We start from the raw sequence: 14504 nt of genomic DNA, 5'->3' as shown, positions 1-14504 counted from the left end.
GAGACAGTGGGCCGTACATTTGAGAAATAGAACCATTGTCCTCATCAGTTACACCAGGTTAGCCATAACCTGCAGGTTCACAGCTGGCCATCTTTGATACTGTAGATGGCAACATTAGGTAAGGAAATACTAATAAATGCAAGTGTGTTCATTGGAAGATTGATTGGAAGTAACGTTGGAAGATCAGGTAATGAATACTAGGGATATGCTTTACAAGGGAGCAGTCTGAGCTCATGGCAGCCAACTAAGCAGGAGTGGCAGAGGGAGATGGTGTGTTGGAGGTCAGAGAGAAAATAACTATTCTTATGGTCAAAACAGGTTTCTCATGTTCTCCAGGTTGGTAATTTGTCTAGACCCCAGTGAGCCTATAACTGAGGGCTCTGTGTTGTCTTTCCCGTAATTGGAATAAGCAGTGATTATGTGCACCATGCGCAGGCCCTTATCTGTGACCTGTGAAGTTCTTCTCTTCCAGACTGAACTAAGTGAGAACACTGGGGGATGTGTGTAGGTGGGTGGCTAAAGTGTTTTTTTGTCTTTAGTTTACAGATGGTAGGATATTAAATTTGTGATTGCAGTGCTTTGGTGAGAAGTTAGCAAATAATCAGTACACCTGAATAGTTCAAAAGGTCTTGATGCATTTTTATACTTTTCTTATTAGATTAGGACAGTCCTAGAATAAATTGACCTTCCTGAATCTTTGAGATCTGAGGCAACCTTTTCTTGTCTAGCATGAACCTATGTTCTGTAGAAAGAGTTACGATCCCAGGAATATGAGAGTATGCTTTAAAGGAGAGGTCGTATCATCTAACTGAGGGTTTGTGATTTGTCACAGGTGCCATGACAGCAGTGGGAGTGGCCATTCAGCTTTGAAGCCCGAGGTGGCCAATGGAGTCCCTGCTGCTTTTGTGCCTGAGTAAGTGAGAATCCATCTGGGTGGGGTTTCCTGTTTGGGAAAGTGTCATTATCAGACTTATTGACCTGTAAGTTTTCCTCTTTGAAGTCAGAGAGGAACATTTTGAGTAACTTGCCACAATAACTATTTTGTCTAATTCCTTTTACTATTTTTCTTTAATATGCATAAGCTATGCTAAGGCTAAGAGGGTTTGTAGATACACTGAATAACCAAGTATGTAACAAAAAGATCACAAGGTTTGTGCAATGGATAGAATGCAGCAGTACGAAATTTAAGAAAAATGTGAGATTTCTGCCTTTTAGCTTAATTATATTTGAGGAAGAATTGGCTGGGAGGGAAAAAGGCTGGAAATGTGTGTGAAAAGGCTTGGGGTAAGTTACGTTTTTAAATTGAGTCAGCACTATGATATGGCTGCTAAAAAAGCTTAACATGCTCCTCCTCTGGGCTGATAGCAGAACAAAGACCAGGAGGAGGCAGGTCAGTGGTGGTCCTGAATGCCTTAGTCCTGCTGTCCGCGGAGTGCTGCTGGTTGGCTGTGCTGCCCTGCAAGAGGAGGCAGACACAAACCGAAATTCACTGCGAGAGAGTGAAGCAACTCAAGATGTCACGGGGTGGTGGTGGGTGAGGGGGTTCTAAAGGTACACAAGCACTAGCCCAGAGGAGAAAAACCTCAGGGGTGTAAAGAAATGAGGGAGGGAAGGATAATGGCCTGCAAAAATCTGAAGGACTATCACATGAAAGGAGGACAATTGGCTTGACTTGGCTCCAGATGGGATCCATAGGTGAAGTAAGTGAAAGAGAAAGTATGTTTGCATCTAGTGCAGGGATAAACTGCTCTGTGGTTGACATTCATCAGCCAGGAGACAGTGAGCTGTCTGTGCTGTCACAAAGGTTGGATGACTATTTCACAGGAAAGATGTTTAGGGAATTTCTGTTTCAGTTTGAATCTTAGAAAAAGTGGTTGGTTCCTCCTAATCGTTTTTGAACACCTTTATTGAGGTATAATTGACATAAATAAACTGTGCCTCTTTGAAGTGTACCATTTGTTCAACTTTGACATGTATCCTTATCAGAATTATTGTCCTATAAATTTTCCTCTTTGAAATCAGAGAGGAACATTTTGAGTAACTTGCCACAATAACTATTTTGTCTAAATTTCACACCCACAAAACCAGCACCACAGTCAAGATAATGAACATCACCATCACTGCCAGAAGTTTCCCCATGCCCCGTGGTGAAGCCTTAAAATCTCCCTCTCATTCTGTCCCTGTTGCCAGGCATCCATTGGTCCCCATTCTGTCACTACAGATTTGTGTGCGTTTCCTAGAGTATATATAAGTAGAATCATACATTTAATTTTTTAAATACTGAGCTTTCCCTTTCTGACTTTGTGAGACATGTTTAGATGAATTAACAGTAAAATTAACAACATTATCCTTTTCCATTGCGTTAGAACGATTTTGTGATGGTGGATGAAGCCTTAAAACAATGTTGGTGCCTTTCAGTAGCACATCTGTGTTTTCCCCTTTTATTTCCCTGTTAGGCCTGGGCCTCTGAAGAGAGACCTCAGTTCCCAGAGCTCAGATGGTGAACTGCATAAGAGACCCTGCTCCTCTGCTGTGAGCTGCTCGAAGGGCACGTGCGCATGTGGCATCCGTATGTCCAGCCGCAATGCCATTACCAGTTCCTACACTTCTACTGGAGGCATCTCTCAGGTACACGCACCTGGTGGTGTGGCAGAATTGGGTTCTTTGCATTTATTAGTTGATTGTGCAGTGTTTTCTAGCCACCTTCTGTCAGATGCTGAGGTCACCTCTAAGCTAACAGCAGTTACCAACCCTTGAATGATCGCTATGGACCAGTGGAACAAACTAGAAAGCCCAGAATGCCTATGTGGAAACCTGATACAAGACAGAGCCATTATTATAGATAAATAGACAGAGGATGAGTAATTCAAAAAACGGTACTAATTTGATTAAAAAGGTAGATTGAGTCTGAATTGCATTGGGTCATAAATTCATCCTCTAGGCACTGGGAATTTAATGAAAGTTTAAAAAATAAGTGGTTATAATTATTTTTAGAAAGGATGTGTAGACTGGAGAACAGAACAAGTTTTGCTACCAGAATGACTTGAGTTCAAATCTTGGCTTTGGCACTTAGTAGCTATAGACTCTTAGGCAGGTAAATGACTTAAACTCTCTTTTTCTCATCTCTAATGGATTGTTATAAAGATTGAAGGTAATGTTTGAAAAGCACCCATTACAGTGCTTGTCAGTAAGCAGGCACCCAATATATAGGAGCTGGAAAAAAAGTAACACATGCGTGAAGGAGGTTTTTGAGAGGAGAAAGAATTTGACATAAGTTTTCATCCATACAGGAGGCTCTTAGAGTAATATAAATGGCACATTAATGATAAATGACAAATACAGGAGATGAAGGCCCCGGGCAAGCAGTTATGGCAATGCAGAGCATAATAGTATGAAGCTTTACCTGGATCTATTCTGCACTAGGCCCTCTGCTGAGCACTGTACACACATTTCCTCAATCAGTGATCACAACAGACCTGACATACATAGTCATTGCCCCTTCTTACAATTTTATGTCAAATGTCATACATACACAAAAGGAAAGAAAAATATCATAATGATCCTCCATGTGGCTCCAGCAGTTAACAGTGTTTTGTCAGTCTTGATCCATCAACAACTACCCAAATTGGTTTTCCTCTTGTGTTTTAAAGTACAAACACGTTGTTTCACCTGTAGGTACTTCAGTGTATTTTAAAAACTTTTTGAACATTAATAACCACAATGCCTCTATTCCTCTGAGTAATAATAACTTAATGTTAGTTATTATCGCCCCAATTTGCCCTTCTTACCCTCCCTGTCTTATTACAGTTACTTTGAATCAGGGACCAAAAATCAACTCATTGTGTTTGGTTCACATGTTTCTTAGACTCTTTTTTTTTGAGCATTAAAGGTATTCAATTAATATGTGTAACAAAAAATCTGAAGGTAAGGTTGTACACTTATGGAAATAATGATTTTGACCTACTTCATAAGATAGTTGTGAGGCAGTACATGTAAAGTGTTCATGCGTCTACACTGTGCATAGTAAGCATTCAAGAAGTGCCGCCAAAGTAAGTACCGAAATTTACATTTCAGGGGACTTAATTCACACTCAGAGCTTCAGACTTAGCATTATACAAGGTTGTATCTGATGGCCTAACAAGCAGACATGCTAAAAATAATCAACTTTTTAACAGGCCTGGGCGGAGCGATGATGCTCAGAGCTGGGCGCCAGGGGCGGGGCGCCGGGACGGTGGGGGTGGGTGGGGCGAGGGACGCGCCCTCCGCCGCCCGTCGGTCCCCCGGGGGCTGGGCTCGCGTTCCCACGGCCCGCCACGCAGGCGCGCGGGAAGCCACCCCCGCGTCACGGGCAGCTGCGGGGTCGACCGCGGGAGGCTCGCGTGCACCGGGGCTTCCGCCTCCCCGGGCGCGCTGCTCAGACCGGCCGGCCCGGCGAGCTCCCCGCGGTGGCAGAACCCCTCTGCGGACCTGGGGCGCGCCAGACACAGCCCCGGGGTGCGCGGGCCCCGCCAGGATGCCGCCTATCCCGGGTGCCTGGCCCTGGCTCCCAGCGCCTCGGCCCGCCCGAGGAGCAGCAGGTGGCAGGTCGCCGGCCTCACAGCGCGGCCTCCCCGGGCGCTCCGGGCCCGCGCGGCGGGCGCCCCCTGGCGGCCTCCAGCTGTCAGGCTTCCCTCGCGGTCTGTCCCCGGGGCTGCTGCCGCCGCCGCCACCGCAGGCGCGGAGCACGTGGGCTGGGGCGGCGGCCGCGCGCGCCCTCCCCCGCAGCGGGGACGTCAGGCCTCTCTTAGACTCAATCAACGGTACTACTACTACGCGTTTTCTTACTTTTGAAAAGTCTGAGTCATTATGTTCTATAGAATTTACTACATTCTGGATTTTGTTTTCGTCATGGTGCCATTTTGACAAGTACTCTATCCCTATTTTCCCTGTAAATGGGCAGTTGGCTCCTGAGGTTTGATGAGTTTCAAGTTCAGTGATTTGGGCAGAGGTGCTGCTGTGCTCTTCTGATCGCATCACATCGGGAGCACGTGCTGTGTGGTTGCCTCCCACTGGGCTCAGGTGTCAGTCTGATCCTTCACTTTATTGTTCCTATGAGCTTTTCACCTGCTGATTTTAGCGGCCATTTTTCGCCTTTGTCTATGTCCATTGTGGCAAAATGGTGATGTTCCAATTCTGTCCTTCCCTCTGCATTGCATTTGTTAACTGAAGGTCTGTGTAATTCTAGATAGAAGAACAAACCCTATCTACTGGAGTGGCAGGATAATAAGCCGGCACTGATGCCTAGTTAACTCCAAAGGTGACCAGTATGATTCTTGCTGTGTTATCTTTATGAACTGATGATATTTTATAAACATTTCATGATCCTCAGTATCTTGATGATATTTTATAAACATTTAATGATCCCCAGAAAGAGTGTAGCTGCTCTTTCTGATGCAACTTTTCCAGCTTTGGCCAATGACAACCCTTTCAAACACTGGCATTTGACTCACTTTTCAGAAGCCCCACTTCACAAAGAAATGATTTTTTAGTCACTTGAAAAGGAGGCTTTATATACAGTGATGGATTAGAGCCACAGAATTATGTTGAAGGTCAGATCCTATGTTATTCCCAAGGGTCAGTCACGTGACTTGTGTTTGGCTTTTAGCTCTGGAAGAGGCGTCCCAGTGCCTCACCCTTCTCCAGCCCAGCCTCCTCCTGCTCACAGACACCAGAGTGTCCAGAAAAGAAGATGAGGTAATCGGTGATTTGCTGTGTGGATTAATGAGAGGGTGGGAAAGGAGGGAAATTTACTTGGCTCTTAGGCTTTCTGAGACTCTGATTTGGAGAATCAAAATGGTTCACATCTAAAGGGCAGAGACGGTGCCGCCCTGAATCGCTCTTGTCTCTTGCAGTCGTCACACAGTGTGACCACACCGGCCTCTGCTTCCCCTCATGCTGCAGCGTGAGGGGCTGGGGCATAAGGGGAAGGGCTTGCATGGGACAGAGTGAACAGAGTGACTGATGGGGGTGCGCAGCAGGCTTCACATTCTAGACCCCAGCTGACCCCCTAGGTGCCTGACTAGAATGCTGCTTTCTTAGAGACAGAGGTGTGACTAGGACTCTCAGAAACTTGGCAGGTTGTATGTAAGGTTCTGAAGATTGTTTTCTGCTTGTTTTAAGACAAAGGTGTCTATGGCTTCTGTGAACTGCCTCCCTTCATTTCTTTAGGAATTTTCTTTGCTTCTTTTTGTTGTCTTGACACACTGAGATCTTAGTCATGGTTGTTCTAGACTTTGGTCAGTTGGTAGTTAGGAGGGTGTAAGAAGTTATCCAGTGCTTTTCTAAACTTAATTGTGCCTCTTCCTCCTACAGAGAAGAGGACGGTCCTCAGGGATCTGGCTCTTCCGCTCCGCCGGTAAACAAGGAGTCCCAGGGAGAACAGAGTAAGTTGATGAACGCGTGGCATGTGTTGGTGGTATTGTATGGAGGGCGCATAGACCACAACCCACTGGAAACACATACTGAGCCTTGATTTGTGTGGGGCTTGGTAGTTACAGAGAGAGATGTTCCTGTCCTTCGGGGTTTATGGTCTGGTAAGGGAGAAAGGTTGCCCAGACTCATATAGCATAACCCAGGCCACCTGGGGGGTTTGGGGTAAGGTAAGCCTAGGTGGGGGAATCCGAGCAGACCAGGCAATTTCTGTCCAGTAAGCAACCATGTGCACGCATTTAGAGCAATGATCATTTCACGTCGTCTTGACTGTTAGAAATAATCTTGCCAACACCATCCAAGCACCCAAACCATAGAAGATAGAATCTCAGAGACACCTAGTGAAAGTTCAGTATTAAAAACTAGGCTGGATAGACAAACCTCTCCATTTCTGGAAGAGAGCAGGAAGAAAGTAAGTCTGATACTTTATTTGCAGATACAACCACATGTAGGGAGAAAGTGTGGGTGACTTCAGAGAGAGGAGTGCCCTGAAAGGTTGGGAAGAGTTGAAGTTATGCACTTAGGAAGTGCAGGTGACCTCAGAGAGAGGAGTGCAGCACCGTGAAAGGCTGAAAAGAGGGAGTTTAAAGTTAAAAGGTTCCACAATTAGAAAGTGCTGGTGACCTCACATAGGAGCACAGTGAAAGTTTGGGGGCTCCCTCTTTTAAGGATTTTTCAGGAATGTGACAGAGGGCTAGGGTGTGGGCTTGTTAAGTGGTCTCAAGTATCTTTGATGAGACATTAAGTTACTCATCAGTCCTCTAAGTAATTCTGCAAAATTAGCTTATCAAGACTGCCTTTCCTCGAAAGTGGGCAGAGTTATTTGTTTGCTAAAGAGTATGTTAAGAATCTTTCTTGTGAAACCTGCTAGTTTTTTTTAAAATACAATTTTGGCTTTAAGGTGGGATCTCCCTGTCTTTACTTTGCTGTTTATAGGTGGGCCTTTTAGCAGGCTAGAGTAAATCATACAGTGGTCTAATGGACACAATGAAGACATGGGCTGTGCTCAGACACTTTTATCTGGGGAATATTCAAACCTTCAAGGCCAAGTTTCTCTTGACCTTTTGAGCTTTAACTGATTAACTCACTAACTCTGAATCTTTTCTGGATTTCTGGATTTAACTGGTTAACCGAGTCCTTTCTAGGGGGCTTTGCTGACCCTGTACTCTTTCCACCCGACTCATATGTATTTCCCTGCCTAACAGCCACGCCCATGGCCCGTTCGCCCCTGCAGACACCTGGCCTTCTGGGCTCTCTTGGCTCTTCACAGTCAGGGCCGCTCCCCGGCCCCTCCCCAGACTCCAGATCCACAGCCTCTTTCTTGGGGCTGACCCCTGCCTCTCCCGCAAAACAAGCCAGTGACGCCACCAAGTCACTTCCAGCCTCTCAGGCTGAGACATCTGCCAAACCCCAGGCCCCGCCTGCCCCGGGCCCCACCCTGAAGCCCAGTGTTCTCTTTGGAACGCTGGGCAGACCACCTGCTAACCTTTCTGCCTCGGCAGTTCCTGCTGTGTCTTCAGCACATCCCATGTTCAAGCCCGTCTTTGTGGCTCCATCTAAAAGTGGGAAGGAGGGTCCTGTGCCATCCAGCCATTCCCAAGTCACAACGGAGGCATCTTCCAGCTCTGTGAACACCCCGACTACCAGCAGACTGCCCCTCCCTTTCAGTCCTGTTTTTAGCAGCACAGGGCTACCTACATCTTTGCCCTTGTCAACTCCTTCCTCCTTCAGTCAGACAACTACTTCAGGCACTAGCACGAATGCCCCTCTGTTCCCTTGCCGGGCCAGTGTCAGCGCCCCCTCCGCAGCGGCTTGGGGGACCACCACAGGCACAGCCGCAGACTCCGCCCAGAAGCCTGTCTTTGGCTCTGGTGTGAGCGATGTGACCAACACTGTGAGCAGCATGACCAGCCCCACTGCTTCCACTGCCCAGCCTGTCCTCTTTGGGTCCCCCCTTGCCTCTGCTGCCAGTTCTGCCCAGCCATGGGCTCCATACTCCAGTTTGGCAGGCTCTGGCCACGCCTGCTCCAACAACAGCCATCACCTTCAGCCAGTCCCTGCCCGGCGCCATCCAGACAGCTGCTAGCAGCAGCACAGCCAGTTTCGGTGACTTCAGTGGCACCCTCACGACCTCCGCCCCCATCGCCCCGAGCCAGCCTGCACTGACATTTAGCAGACGTACCACCCCAGTCTTCAACATTCCCTTTAGTTCCGGCACCAGGCCCCCCATCCCATCCTATCCCGGAGTCACCCCACAGCACACGTTCGGAGCCACTGACAGACAGCAGTTGTGGACTGCCAGCCAGCACTGGCCCCCAGCTTCGGCAGCTCCTTTCCTTTCGGAAGCCCAGCCAGCCTTTGGCAGCACTGTGTGGTCAGGTTTTCGTGGGTTGAAACCCGCAGCCCCTCTTTTTGGCACCATCTCCAGCAGCCAGACAGCCTTTGGCAGCACCACAGCTGTTTCCTCAAATTTTTTTATTTTGTGGTATCATTAATCTACAATTACTTGAGGAACATTATGTTTACTAGACTCCCCCCTTCACCAAGTCCCCCCCCACATACCCCATTAGTCACTGTTCATCAGCGTAGTAAGATGCTGCAAAATCACTACTTGTCTACTATGTGTTGCACAGCACTCCCCATGCCCCCCCGACATTATACATGTTAATCATAAGGCCCCCTTTCTTCTTCCACCCCCTTCTCCCTCCCTTTCCACCTATCTTCCCCAGTCCCTTTCTATTTGGTAACTGTTGTCCTTTCTTGGGTTCTGTGATTCTGCTGCTGTTTTGTTCCTTCTGGTTTTCCTTTGTTCTTATACTCCCGAGATGAGTGAAATCATTTGGTACTTGTCTTTCTCCACCTGGCTTATTTCACTGACCATAATACCCTGTAGCTCTATCCATGTTGTTGCACATGGTAGGATTTGTTTTCTTCTTATGGCTGAATAATATTCCATTGTGTATATGCACCACATCTTCTTTATCCATTCATCTACTGATGGACACTTAGGTTGCTTCCATTTCTTGGCTATTGTAAATAGTGCTGCGATAAACATAGGGGTGCATCTGTCTTTTTAAAATTGGGCTGCTGCATTCTTAGGGTAAATTCCTAGAGGTGGTATTCCTGGGTCAAATGGTATTTCTATTTTGAATTTTTTGAGGAACCTCCATACTGCTTTCCACAGTGATTGAAATAAATCACATTCCCACCAGCAGGGGAGGAGGGTTCCCCTTTCTCCGAATCCTCGCCAGCATGTGTTGTTGTTTGTCTTTTGGATGGTGGCAATCCTTACTGGTGTGAGGTGATATCTCATTGTGGTTTTAATTTGCATTTCTCTGATGACTAGCGATGTGGAGCATCTTTTCACGTGTCTGTTGGCCATCTGAATTTCTTATTTGGAGAACTGTCTGTTCAGCTCCTCTGCCCATTTTTTAATTGGATTATTTGCTTTTTGTTTGTTGAGGTGTGTGAGCTCTTTATACATTGTTGATGTCAACCCTTTATTAGATCTGTCATTTATGAATATATTCTCCCATTCTATAGGATGCCTTTTTGTTCTATTGATGGTGTCTTTCCCTGTACAGAAGCTTTTCAGCTTGATATAGTCCTATTTGTTCATTTTTGCTTTCGTTTCCCTTGCTGGGGGAGATACGTTCATGAAGAAGTCACTCATGTTCATGTCCAAGAGATTTTTGCTTATGTTTATTCTAAGAGTTTTATGGCTTCATGGCTTACATGCAGGTCTTTGATCCATATCAAATATACTTTTGTGTATAGGGTTAGACAATGATCCTCATTTCCTCCTCTTTTGCAGCCACCACCTCGGACTTTGGAGCTACGACCCAGACCAACAGCAGCGGTGGCAGCACAACCTCATCACACGTCACATCTGGGGTGTCAGCAGGCCCCGCTGCCAGTGGGGACTTTGGGATGAGCATGTCAGCCCCCCACAGCAGCTCCACCACTAGTGCATTCAACTTTGTGGCAGGACGGAGTGGGAGAACTGGTGGCACGGCCCATTTCTGGGGATGCCTGAGTGAGAACTCCCTTGGTGCTGGCCAGAGCACACTGTTTGCCATCTACGTGGCCAGCACACCTCAGAACACGTCTGTGCTTGCAGGTGAGATGTGGAATGGGCTCAGTCTGCAGAGCCAAGTGCTGTTTTAAGTGCCAACATAGTCTACACTCCTGGAGCCCTACGCTGTGGTGAAGAGACAGATGTTATCTGTAAACAGCGTCAGGTAGCAGTGTAACTCATGACAGGAGGAGCTATTAGGTAGGCAGTGGGAGCCTTTCTGAGACAATAGGAAACTGAGGCCATGGCTGTAGTTCCAGAGTTGGGAGCAGGGACAACGGCTGGGGGTGAGGGCATTCCAGGCACAGGAGCAAAGGCCCGAAGTCAGAGATGAGCTTATGTTTTCATGAGCAGAGAAGAACCAGGTGTGGCTAGAGGTTTAAAAAGGAAAGTGGGATAAAATGACGTTAAGAGACAGGCAGTAAGGAAGATCATTCAAGGCCTTTTAAAATGTTTTTTATTTTTTGGTCTTAATCTGCAATTAGATGAATAACATTATGTTTATTAGGCTTCCCCCTTCAACAAGTCCCCCCCACGAACCCTATTATAGTCACTGTCCATAAGTGTAGTAAGATGCTGTAGAATCACCCCTTGTCTTCTCTGTGTTGCCCAGCCCTCACTTTGCCCCCCGACCACATTGTATATGCAATTTATAATGCCCCCTTTCTTTTTTTTCCCCTTATCCCTCCCTTCTAACCCATCCTGCTCAGTCCCTTTCCCTTTAGTCCATTTCAATAGGTAGTCCATTCTTGGGTTCTATGATGCTGCTGCTCTTTTGTTCCTCCAGTTTTTCTTTGTTCCTATACTCCAGAGATGAGTGAAATCACTTGGTGCTTGTCTTTCTCTGTCTGGCTTCACTGAGCATCATATCCTCCAGCTCCATACCTATTGTTGAAAGTGGTAGGATCTGTTTTCTTCTCTTGGCTGAATAATACTCCATTGTGTACATGTACCACATCTTCTTTATTCATTCATCTACTGATGAACATTCAGGTTGCTCCCATTTCTTGGCGATTGTAAATAGTGCTCAGAAAAACATAGGGGTGATTCTGTTCTTTTCAAAATGGACTGCTGTATTCTCAGGGTAAATTCCTACGAGCGGTATTCCAGGGTCAAACGGTATTTCTGTTCTGAGCTTTTTGAGAAACCTCCATATTGCTTTCCACAATGCTTGAACGAATTTACATTCCCACCAACAGTGTAGGAGGGTTCCCCTCTCTCCACAACCTTGCCAACATTGGTTGTGGTTTGTCTTTTGGATGGTGGCGATCCTTACTGGTGTGAGGTGATATATCACTGTGGTTTTAATTTTCATTTCTCTGATGACAAGTGATGTGGTACATCTTTTCATGTGTCTATTGGCCACCTGAATTTCTTCTTTGGAGAACTCCCTGTTCAGCTCCCCTTCCCACATTTTTATTGGAATATTTGCACTTTGTTTGTTAAGGTGTGTTAGCTCTTGATATATTTTGGATGTCAACCCTTTATTGGATCTGTCATTTATGAATGTATTCTCCCACGCTATAGGATGCCCCTTTCTTCTGTTGATGGTGGCCTTACCTGTACAGAAGCTCTTAAGTTTGACATAGTCCCATTTGTTCATTTTTCCTTTCTTTCCCTGGAGAGATATATTCACGAAGAAGTCGCTCTTGTTTATGTCCAAGATATTTTCGCCTGTCTTTCTCTAAGAGGTTTATGGTTTCTTGGCTTACATTCGCGCATTTGATCAGTTTTGAATATACTTTTGTGTATGGGGTTAGACAATGATCCATGTTTTCTCCTTTTTGCAGCCATCACCTCCAGCTTTGGAGCTGTGACCCAACACACCAGCTGTGGGACCAGTACATCCGGGTTTGGCAACACCATCTCAGCGCCCTTCACATCTATGGTGTCAGCAGGCCCCACTGGCAGTGGGGGCTTTGGGACAGGCATGCCTGCCCCCCACAGCAGCCCTACCACCGGGGCACTTGGCGTTGGGTCAGTGCAGAGTGGGAGAACTGGTCCCAAGAACTCCTTTTGGGGAGCCTTAAAACCGAGCTCCCTGGGTGCAGCTGGCCAGAGCACACCAACTGCTTTCCCTGTGGCCAGCACGCCTCAGAACACTCCTGGGTTTGCAGGTGAGTTTTGGAATGGGTTCGGTCTGCAGTGCCAGGCGCTGTCTTGAGTGCTGACACAGTCTCCGCTTTCGGAGCCGTATGCTGTGGTGAAGATTTAGACGTTATCACAAAAGTTATCTGTGAACAGCTTCAGGTAGCAGTGTAACTCATCACCGGAGGAGTTATTTAGGAATTCAGCGGCAGCCTTTCTGGGACAATAGCAAACTGAGTCCATGGCTGCAGTTCCAGATTTGGGAGCAGGGGCAGCGGTGGGCGGTGAGGACTTTACAGCCACAGGAGCAAAGACCCAAAGGCAGAGATGAGCTTATATTTTCGTGAGCAGAGAAGAGCCAGGTGGGGCTAGAGGGTATAAAGGAATGTGGGATAAACTGACATGAAGAGAGAGACAGAAAGGAAGATCTTTCACGGCCTTTTAAAGTGATTTTTTTTCTTGGTATCTATCTACAGTTACCTTAAGAACATTATATTTATTTGACTTTCCTCTTCACCAAGTACCCCGCACAAACCCCATTAGGGTCACTGTCCTTCAGCTTAGTAACATGCTGTAGAATCACTGCTTGTCTTCTGTGTGTAGCCCAGTCATCCCCGTTCCGCCCCACATTATACATGCTAATCATAATGCCCCCTTTCTTTTTCCCTGCCCTTATCCCTCCCTTCCCACCCATCCTCCTCAGTCCCTTTGTCTTTGGTATCTGTTAGTCCATTCTTGGGTTCTGTGATTCTGCTGCTGTTTTGTTCCTTCAGTTTTTCCTTTGCTCTTATACTCCCGAGATGAATGAAATCATTTGGTACTTGTCTTTCTCCGCCTCGTGTATTTCACTGAGCATAATCCCCCCACGCTCCAACCATGTTGTTGCAAATGGTAGGATTCATTTTCTTCTTATGGCTGAATTATATTCCATTTGCATACATTCATCTACTGTTGGACACGTAGGTTGTTTCCATTTCTTGGCTGTTGTAAGTAGTGCTGCGATAAACATAGGGGTACATGTGTCTTTTTCAAAATTAGGCTGCTGTATTCTCAGGGTAAATTCCTAGGAGCGCTATTCCTGGGTCAAATGGTATTTCTGTTTTGAGCTTTTTGAGGAACCTCCACATTGCTTTCCACAATGTTTGAACGAATTTACATTCCCACCAACAGTGTAGGAGGGTTCCCCTCTCTCCACAACCTTGCCAACATTTGTTGTGGTTTGTCTTTTCGATGGTGGCGATCCTTACTGGTGTGAGGTGATATCTCACTGTGGTTTTAATTTTCATTTCTCTGATGACAAGTGGTGTGGTGCATCTTTTCATGTATCTGTTGGCCACCTGAATTTCTTCTTTGGAGAACTCCCTGTTCAGCTCCCCTGCTCACATTTTTATTGGAATATTTGCACTTTATTTGTTGAGGTGTGTTAGCTCTTGATATATTTTGGATGTCAACCCTTTATTGGATCTGTCATTTATGAATATATTCTCCCATGCTGTAGGATGCCCTTTTCTTCTGTTGATGGTGCCCTTACCTGTACAGAAGCTCTTAAGCTTGACATAGTCCTATTTGTTCATTTTTCCTTTCTTTCCCTGGAGAGATATGTTCACGAAGAAGTCGCTCTTGTTTATGTCCAAGATATTTTCGCCTGTCTTTCTCTAAGAGGTTTATGGTTTCTTGGCTTACATTCGGGGGTTCGATCAGTTTTGAATATACTTTTGTGTATGGGGTTAGACAATGATCCATGTTTGCTCCTTTTTTGCAGCCATCACCACCGGCTTTGGAGCTGTGACCCAGCACACCAGCTGTGGGACCAGTACATCCGGGTTTGGCAGCACCATCTCAGCGCCCTTCACATCTATGGTGTCAGCAGGCC

General features: G+C 46.4%; 1 protein-coding gene across 1 annotated transcript in view; it reads left to right on the top strand.

The window, feature by feature from the left end:
* Nucleotides 1-758: 758 nt before the first annotated feature.
* The window catches only part of LOC130682439 (nuclear envelope pore membrane protein POM 121-like), a gene marked incomplete at its 3' end in the record, with an annotated part of 42528 nt that continues 28782 nt past the window's right edge, over nucleotides 759-14504 (top strand). Inside the window, exons 1-5 of the mRNA XM_057496799.1 lie at nucleotides 759-913; nucleotides 2457-2628; nucleotides 5645-5733; nucleotides 6352-6422; nucleotides 10283-10588. Coding sequence (XP_057352782.1) covers nucleotides 2572-2628; nucleotides 5645-5733; nucleotides 6352-6422; nucleotides 10283-10588 — 523 coding nt within the window. The remainder of the gene's footprint in view (nucleotides 914-2456; nucleotides 2629-5644; nucleotides 5734-6351; nucleotides 6423-10282; nucleotides 10589-14504) is intronic.

Source organism: Manis pentadactyla, unplaced genomic scaffold, assembly GCF_030020395.1.
Source record: "Manis pentadactyla isolate mManPen7 unplaced genomic scaffold, mManPen7.hap1 scaffold_513, whole genome shotgun sequence".
NCBI classification, from domain to species: Eukaryota; Metazoa; Chordata; class Mammalia; order Pholidota; family Manidae; genus Manis; species Manis pentadactyla.
Note: the sequence above shows the minus strand (reverse complement) of the source record. Positions and strands in the feature narration are given on the sequence as shown.